The 9,981-nt window shown below is 36.1% G+C and overlaps 1 protein-coding gene across 1 annotated transcript in view; it reads left to right on the top strand.

The window, feature by feature from the left end:
• LOC138955128 (uncharacterized) overlaps nt 1-7,820 on the top strand; it is an 11,249-nt gene extending 3,429 nt beyond the window's left edge. Inside the window, exons 4-7 of the mRNA XM_070326802.1 lie at nt 2,985-3,104; nt 4,439-4,489; nt 7,267-7,363; nt 7,776-7,820. Coding sequence (XP_070182903.1) covers nt 2,985-3,104; nt 4,439-4,489; nt 7,267-7,363; nt 7,776-7,782 — 275 coding nt within the window. The 3' untranslated portion in view covers nt 7,783-7,820. The remainder of the gene's footprint in view (nt 1-2,984; nt 3,105-4,438; nt 4,490-7,266; nt 7,364-7,775) is intronic.
• Nucleotides 7,821-9,981: the final 2,161 nt, after the last annotated feature.

The following is a 9,981-nucleotide window of genomic DNA, read 5'->3' as shown; positions in this document are numbered from 1 at the left end:
ATTGAGCTTTATTTGGACCATGTGTGCAAAATCACCCGTGTAACATGGAAACAATAAAAGACAAAAAAACTGCATTTATAAGGCTGAAAACGACTTTTATTCAGTTATTATTGTTGAATCACAAGCCATTATAGAGTTCAATATGAAATGACTACATGCAAACAACAAAATAATGTTTTTTTCAAAGTTCCATGCATTCGTCAAAATTTCAATACAAAAATGAAAATTAATTAATGATATCCTGATCAGAACATGTTGATTGATACATGGCATTCATTCAGTCTTATTGACATTTAACCTTCACAATAGCATATATACAAAGATTTGTTGCTCCAAGACAAAATGTTAGAAAGTTATCCCAAAAGAATGCAAAATGGTCACCGATGTAACATGGAAACATCACTTTTGTAACAAAGAAACGGTTATGCTTTTTCCCACAAACTTTACTAAATGAAGCTGATTTTGCAACCAGATTCTTCTTAGGTAAAATGCCAATCACTAAAACAGGAACAGAAAGAACAAAAGCTGGACACAATCAAGCAAACTTTGCCCCCAAAAAGAGAAACATTAATGAAAAGTTCATCACCGACGTAACTCGGAAACGAACAACCAGACATGTATTATAAGGTTTGACATGAAGAATGCAAATGTTTAAAAGTGGTTCATTCAATTGTTAAGACAATAAACCAAAGGCATTGGTTACATATAGAACAGTTGCCACTTGCAGTTAATTAATTTATTTTAAAAGAAATAATGCCCCCTGGCATTGAAGGTGGGGTCACGAATCATGGTTGCATCAGATGTAGGGACTAAGGAAATATCATCGATCCCTGGAAATCAATAGTAGTTCCCCTCCGGTTTCCTTCGAAGGAACGTTACCACCAGTTCATCAGGTCGAATCTCTTGCACCTGAAACATGCAAGTACCTGCGATTTCAACTAAAGATTGATGCAATATGTGTACTAGTTTCACTAACATGAATTTGTTTAATGTCTATCAAGATTTTGATGCATCCACATTCACTGGCTAAAAACAAAATAAAGTAATTATTTTGTTCAGACTTACCATTCCATTGAACATACAACTTTTACAATTAAAGAAAACATTGACACTTACCGTTCCTTTAAATGGATTTCGAAAATTTAATTTTGATCATAATTTTTTATATTTTTAATTTTCAGAGCTTGTTTTTAATCCAAATATAACATATTTATATGTTTTTGGAATCAGGAAATGATGTAAAATAAGATGAACGTAAATGTGGATCGTTAAATATAAAAAAAAAAAAAGTATTACAATTTTCAGATTTTTAATGGCCAAAGTCATTAATTAATTTTTAAGCCACCAAGCTGAAATGCAATACCGAAGTTCGGCCTTCGTCGAAGATTGCTTTACACAAATTTCAATCAATTTAATTGAAAAATGAGGGTGTGACAGTGCCGCCTCAACTTTTACAAAAACTGCCGGATATGACGTCATCAAAAGTATTTGTCGAAAAAATGAAAAAAACGTCCGGGGATATCATACCCAGGAACTCTCATGTCAAATTTCATAAAGTTCGGTCAAGTAGTTTAGTCTGAATCGCTCTACACACACACACACGCACAGACAAACAGACACATACACACACATACACCACGACCCTCGTTTCGATTCCCCCTCTATGTTAAAACATTTAGTCAAGTTTTGACTACGTGAAATCGAAAGAAAAACTATTATTAACAAATGTTTAGCCTAATTTTTCACTTCATAGAATATCATAGCAGCAAAAACTCACCTTTTCTTAAGAACCTTGGGTGTTGATCACTGTCGTAACAAAATCACAGACTTCGGAAACATTCTCGAAATCTTTCTTCGCTGCTGGAACCTGAACTATTTCTCTCTGTAACTGCGCATGCGTAGTCACCCGCACCTCTAAGTCACTACGCGCAAAATAGTTCTAATCTTTCTTCAAAACTCTGAACATTATTTGCAAAACCGTTCACCATCGTAACGGAATTTTGAAGAAGCATGTCATATTGCGCAACTTTCAACTTAGTTTGCAGATGCAATTTTGAGAAAATAATACTTAAATAACATTTAACTTAGCGAGTTTCTATGCCCTTTCATGTCAAGATCGTGTTGAAGATGAATATGCAAATTCTAAAGTTCAAATTTAGGACTTGTTGCTGTTGCACGCGTGTGGAAACCTATGTTACGACAGTGATGGCAAACTTTCAAGCGATTAATTTCGTTTAAAAAAACAATTCTGTGGACAAAATAACATTTCAACTGTCAAGTACACTTAAACCAAACACACATAACAAAAATAGCAGTCCTTGGACATTCTAAACGATTCTTGTAGTGAGGTACAAAACTAGTTGATGGTTCATGTCACAGATCAGACCTCCATTTTTCACGCATTTAATCATTTCTTTCGCAAAACAACCTTCATAATAATCATGCAAAATACTCAGTTTTGTTTGTACTATTTCTTTATTCATTTTACTTCTCAAAAATACCAATATCATGATTTAAAATTCAGTATGTTTCAATTGTGGGCTAATTTGATTATGGCACACACAAAAGGATCAGTTTCTGAGACGCACCCATATATGCTTCACGCGACTTGTTCAATTTTAAGATTGTTTGTATACATTATCTTATTATGTATTTACTGATTTATATTTCACTTATTTATATATAATTTCTACTTTAGGATACTTGTTATGTTTAGGGGATTCATATAGTGTAGCATTCGTTCATCTGAGTTCTACTAATTTCTGTAATTTGTTACTTTTGTTTTCTCCAAATACTTACTATTTCGAGGTAAACATTTATCTTCTAATTGAGTGATCTATTCAGTTATAAATGCATCTTTTGTATCCATTGATAAATTAATCAAGCTGTATTGTTTCTTAAAATTGATTTGTGTATCAATGTAGCTTGCTCTTTAATAGTGTTTGTGTCTATCTGTTCAATCTATCCATGTATTCAAAACGCAGATGCCGACGCTGCAAGTGTGATGCACAACAACAGTTTCTACGCGTCTAGAAGTGTATGTGGAGAGTACGCGGACGTAAAAGACCAGATCAAAGCTGTCAGACCTGCATCACGTATGTATGGTAGGTGACCATGAGAATTACTCCCAATTTTGAATTGAAGAGTGTGATAATGTTAGTTAGTTAGTTAGTTAGTTAGTTGTTGCTTTTTGGGTCCAGCGGACCATATAGGCCAAATCAGGACCCTGATGACTCTCACTGGTGGAGCATTATAAGGACTCCCACTGTTAGATGGAAGAACGTGAGAATGATTCCCACTCTTAAATGGAAGAGCATGAGAATGACTGGCTCTGTTTAATTAAAGAGCGTGATAATGAATGCATTAATGTGTTTACATGGAAGAGCGTGGGAATGAGCGTAATAAAGACTTCTACTGTTGAATGGTGGAGCGTGATAATGACTGCCACTGTTAAATAGAAAAGCGTGAAAATAGTTCCCACTGTTGAATGGCAAAGCTAGAGAATGACGTCCACTTTTTGAATGACAGAACGTGATAATTCATCTCAGGTGTAATGGGAAAGCGTAGCAACGACTATAGTCTGTCCGGGTGGCTAGCGGATTAATTAAAAACAAAACATCATGAAAGCAACTTCTACATAATGCTTAAGAAGACAAGTTGTTCAAGTAAATTAGTTCTATCTTGTGTTAAAAGAACCTGTTTACTGCGTGTATATATAAGCCCTGTACACGTACGAACATTTTCGCGAATCAAGAGGAAACACGCTCACATTTATACCTGAAAAAAGCCCCAAGCACAATGCCAGATCGTACCACATTCGTTTGAACTCTTGTGCTTCTCAAAACTATCAGGCTCATATGACAGAGCCTGACAGAGGAATGCAGTGAAACAGAATTTGACAGGTGCATACAAAAAACGTGCAGTGAGGTGCTCGACTAATACACAAAAGGCTAGTTTAAGGTTGAAATGTATCCTTTTTTGGTCGTATTACTCAAAAATGTACGAGGGTAGAGCAAACACGAGTACGGATAGCACTTCACACGTTTAAGACAAGATAGTACTACGACCCTTTAACAACCTTTCTTAAGCACTATGTACAAGTTGCTGCGATTTGTTTAGATAATTGAAAACGTCCTCCGCTAGCTTCACAGACAGACTATAAGTATATCACTCCTTATTGGATGAAAGAGCCTGAAAATGACTGCCACTGTTTAATGATAGAGCGTGCGAATGAGTCCAACTGTCTCATGGTAGATCAAATGAATGACTTCTAGTGTTGAACAGAAAAGCGTGATAATTACTTCCACTATAATAAATAAGAGCGGAATAACAACTTCAACGGTGGAATGTGTCAAAGACTTACACTTTTAAGTGGAAGAGCGTGCGAATAACTCACTAAATGTGCTAACATTAATAGTGACTAATGCATTTATTTCAGAGGGTGGAAGGGTGTATGATGAGATTCAGGACAGCGAGAGCGACGAAGAAGGTTAGAATACACCTTTTGCTTTTAGACAGCAAGTCATAATTATAAACATTTTTTTCCCAGAACAGTAATTAACAAATATAAAGTAATGGTGCTCCCTGTACACAAAATATGTCTCGGAAAAATCATTGTAATAGAGTGTAATCTTTCCAGAATGTAAGGGTTAATTTTAAGATGCAGGATATAATATTTGGCTATCAAGACACAAGTTGTAAAAAGATGAGAAATTTTGTAAATCACGTAATATTAATTGGGAAAATGTGTATTAGTATTTTTAGAAAGACAACTTGTCAGGGATCAGTGTTCGTAATTTTCGAGTTTCAAATATTAAGTAGAAAATTTGATTTGTAAATATAAGGAATATTTCCATTGTAAAGAGAAAATGTCCATGTCTCGTGAGTGTAATATACCTCTATGTTGGAGTTAAAAAAAGAAGAAAAAAGACCAATGAAGAAGGATGCTCACCGCCTATTTACAAGAAAAAAAGACAGAACAAAAAAGAAAAACAAGTCGCGTAAGGCGAAAATACAATATTTAGTCAAGTAGCTGTCGAACTCACAGAATGAAACTGAACGCAATGCAACGCAGCAAGACCGTATACTCGTGGTCCACCGCTCACGGCATAGGCAGTGAAATTGACAAGAAGAGCGCGCGAGCGGGGTAGTGGTTACGCTATGCTGCATAGCACGCTTTTCTGTACCTCTCTTCGTTTTAACTTTCTGAGCGTGTTTTTAATCCAAACATATCATATCTATATATTTTTGGAATCAGGAACCGACAAGGAATAAGATGAAAGTGTTTTTAAATTGATTTCGAAAAAAAAATTTTGATAATAATTTTTATATATTTAATTTTCAGAGCTTGTTTTTAATCCGAATATAACATATTTATATGTTTTTGGAATCAGCAAATGGTGGAGAATAAGATAAACGTAAATTTGGATCGTTTTATAAATTTTTATTTTTTTTTACAATTTTCAGATTTTTAATGACCAAAGTCATTAATTAATTTTTAAGCCACCAAGCTGAAATGCAATACCGAACCCCGGGCTTTGTCGAAGATTACTTGACCAAAATTTCAACGAATTTGGTTGAAAAATGAGGGCGTGACAGTGCCGCCTCAACTTTCACGAAAAGCCGGATATGACGTCATCAAAGACATTTATCAAAAAAATGAAAAAAACGTTCGGGGATTTCATACCCAGGAACTCTCATGTCAAATTTCATAAAGATCGGTCCAGTAGTTTAGTCTGAATCGCTCTACACACACACACACACACACACACAGACACACAGACACACAGACACACACACGCACATACACCACGACCCTCGTTTCGATTCCCCCTCGATGTTAAAATATTTAGTCAAAACTTGACTAAATATAAAAAAGGAAAAAAAAAAAAAAAAAAAGGAAAGAAAAAAGAGAGAAGAAAACAAGGAAGGGTTGAAGCAGCCTGCATGCAACTGAGGTCAAAAAAAAAAAAAAAAAAAAGTAATGGTGCTCCCTGGACACAAAAGATGTCTCAGAAAAATCATTTTAATAGAGTGTAATCTTTCCAGAATGTAACAAATAAAGTAATAAAACGTTCATACAATCTTAAAAGCAATCCAACTCATTTTCTGGAATGACCGATACTTGTTTAATGTGCTAACATCTCAACTGTATTTCCTGAAATTATATATGTTAAACTTTATTCAGCGCTGATATTATGTCACTGAGTGCCTGGAGAAACAGTGTTTCCTGACGATATTCAATTATTTCCTCATTAGTAATTGTGTTGGTGTTCTTGGGCGCGTTATCCGTCTATATTGAATCATCGCCGCACATTGTCTGTTCATGTGACATGTGGGCGAGTGGGGTGTATTCGACAGTCATAGGAAAAAACCTGAACTCCCAAGTTTCATGACTGCTTGAATTGAACATGTTTGCCGCTAATAATTATTATAAATAATTATGGGACTTGGGAGCACTGCCTTGGACAAGTGACAATGTTGAATCGTCAGATCTTATGGTTTCACAACTAGACTGAACAATCTAAGTTGTATATTTTTACGCCTAGATTCGTACACCAATGTGTTTTATTACGGATTTGTTTTTCAGCCACGTTTGAACTTCTGTGGACCGAACTCTTTAAACTAATTTAGCACTTTCTCCAAAGTTGTTTAAATGAGATGCAGTGATTTATAACTTCCATTACACACAAAGTCAATCTGTTGCAACTATGGTCTTCTAAAACATACACAGACATAAAACAAAATTAACATTACAGAATCAGCAAGCTCTACTCAAACGTGCTTTCTTCCACATGCCTCCCTGGTGTTGCTGCCTTCGTTTAGTCCTAAACAGCTGAGTTGGGCTATTTCACTCGCCTTACACTTTATGGTCCAGATATGTACGGCTCATAATCATCTGATCGGGTTTCTTGCCGTTTCCCCAAGGGGGGGGGGGGGGGGGGGGGGGGGGTGGGGGGATCTCAAGAATAATGTACTCATATTCTCAGAAGTCGATGTGATTGTTGATGTTGCTGATGTTGCTGATGATGATGATGGTATTGATGATGTTAGTGATGACGATGATGTTATTGATGATGTTATTGATGATGATGATGATGATGATGATGATGATGATGATGTTGATGTTGATGATGCTGATAGTGCTGATGATGATGATGATGGTGATGATGATGATGATGATGATGATGATGATGATGATGATGATGATGATGAGGATGTTGATGATGTCGATAATGTCGATGACGATGACGATGTTGACAACAGGCGCCACAGGAGGCCAGGACATGTACGTGGATCCATTCGACGTGAAGAAGAAGAAGGCAGCGCAAGGGAAGAATCCTGGAATGCGACCGATGACAAGGTATGTTAGTGAACTTGCTTTATCCATGTGTGTGTGTGTGTGTGTGTGTGTGTGTGTGTGTGTGTGTGTGTGTGTGTGTGTGTGTGTGTGTGTGTGTATGTGTGTGTGTGTGTGTGTGTGTTTTATTAACTCGACATTATCTAACACACACGCACGCACACACACACACACACACACACACACACACACACACACACACACACACACACACACACACACACACACAACAGAATGTTGGGCTGGACACATTTCATTTGTCAGCAATGTAAAATCAGATTTAAACTTTGCTTTTTGATTACTTTAATGTACACTGTTTGATTTCTAGCAATAGGAAGGTCCAACCAAAGTTAACATTTGAAGTCTTTCATTCATAACATTAATGTGTTTCCTGTTGTTGTTATTGTGTGTGCAGACAATGAAGCAACAATGAACCGACATATTCGGGAACCCTTGAGCAATTTGACAGCAAATGTTAACTATAAATGTGACCCTCCACCACGGAATGAGTCGCATGTCACCTTTTCATGATTTTCATATTTTTTACATTTTCTTAAAGAGTTTTTTATTCTCTATCCAGTGGTGAAAACCGTTTTAGAAAAGAGTGAACACTTTTCGAGTTATAAGCCTGTGACTATGGTGACCCTCACACTGTGACTAGACACTCCCCGGACTTATATTAAGCCTAGCGCAGAACCGCGCGAGGTGACATGCGACTCATTTCGTGGTGGAGGGTCACAAATTAACTCTTGTTTTATGTCAATGCAAGTGCACACTTTAGTTGTGTCCATGTATTAAGTATTGCTCTAATGCCAATTATTTCCGTCACATTAATTCATAGCAATGAAGGGATCATCATCCTCATCCCACTCAAGGTAATTCCATTTTGGACACTAGTGACTTGAAATAATTTCCCAAAAAATCAAAACATACAAAATTAATAGCTATTTAGTTGCACTTTAAGTGCCTTTTTGTTGCAGCGCAGGCCAATACTACTTATTTGCAAAAATTGCTTTGCCTAACTAGTTTGAATATATATAAAAATAAAAATAAACATGTTTACTAGACATCATCGTTGTTCTTGTTTGTTTGTGTGTTTGTTTGTTTGCTTGTTTGTTTATGTGTGTTTGTTTGTTTGTTTGTTTGTTTGTTTGTTTGTCTGTGTGTGTGTTTGTTTGTTTGTGTGTTTGTTTGATTGATTGATTGTGTGTTTGTTTGTCTCTTTGTTTGTTGTTCTGTGTGTTTGTTCGTTTGTTTGTTTGCTTTTGTTTTGTGTTAATTTCCACTTTGATTTAAATAAGGTGAGCGTGTGTGGATTTTGTAAAAACTGTTATCTCGTTGATAATTATAAAATCTGTAGTAAAACTCTCTCATGCTCTATTGATGCAGCTTTTAGATGTCATAGCATTTTGTATCATCTGTTGCATGGACCAACAGTCCGTTGAAAACCCTGTGTGGACCTGGTTTGAATTAAAGACACTTTCGCACTTTCTAACACAATGGAAATCAATCATACATTTATTGACATTTGATTTTTTGTTTTGTTTCTTGTTTGGGTCTTTGTGTGTTTGCCCTGACTTTAGTTTGTTTCCCTGTGTGTTTGATAAATAATGTTCTGTATGTAATTATATTACGTATACGTTGATAATATGCACTAATGCGGAAATATGTTTGTCTAAGGTAAACTGCTAGCGATTTGTGTAAAATGTACATATTTAACGTACATACTGATTTTGACTATTGAAGTTCTTTTGAAATTAAGATAAAGGGATTGACAATGTGAATACAGTTTACATGTGTCGCTACGTATCGTTTATGCAAATTCAGCATTTTAGTGTGAATAGTTATGTTATGTATACTTACGCTGTTTCCTTTGTTTTGATTTTGTTTTTTCTACTTTTGCTTGATTTTATTTCAAAATGTTATGAGTGTAATGAGCCAAAACAGAAATGACTGGACTGTAGATGTCCCATACTGTCACGCTCATAAGAATAATACCTATCTCAGTGTTAGGCATTTCTGTAGTGAAACTACAGGGGAAGCTACTGGAAGGGTATCCATCATGTGTTAGAGAGTATAAAGTCTCAGACCATCGGAAACCATTGCCACGGTAACGTAAGCAAAACTGCCGATCTCGTTTCTTGAGTTAGGCTCTTTTTCTTTATGATACAGGAAAACTTGTTTTGAGAATGTGGAGGTATGCAACAGCTCTTTGTGGGTTGTTATGCAGTTTTGCTGATTGAAAATGTTGCTGTCAGCTCTTTATCTCACGTTTATCCCGTGGTAACAGCTCGAGATAGGCAGTTTGCAACTTATAACTAAAATGAAAAGGCAGATTCTTCAGAAACCAAAGAAGGTTGTTTGCGTTTTTCTCAGTCAAAGCATCAAAAATGACATAGGCAATTATCTTATGAACGTGACGATCTTATGAACGTGACGATACAATTCCCCCACATCCCTATTCGTCACTAACACATTGTGTCCCATGTCATATCCTGATGTTGCTAACCCTGTCCAGAACAATCCAGAACAACACAGTAGGGGCTATACAAACTGGGACCAGAACAAAAGGATCGGGGAAAGAGCTTCCATAAATACGGCGGAAGGTAGCAAAGCAAAAA

This window comes from Littorina saxatilis, unplaced genomic scaffold (genome assembly GCF_037325665.1).
Source record: "Littorina saxatilis isolate snail1 unplaced genomic scaffold, US_GU_Lsax_2.0 scaffold_712, whole genome shotgun sequence".
Lineage (NCBI taxonomy): Eukaryota > Metazoa > Mollusca > Gastropoda > Littorinimorpha > Littorinidae > Littorina > Littorina saxatilis.
This window is presented reverse-complemented; position numbering and strand designations above follow the sequence as displayed.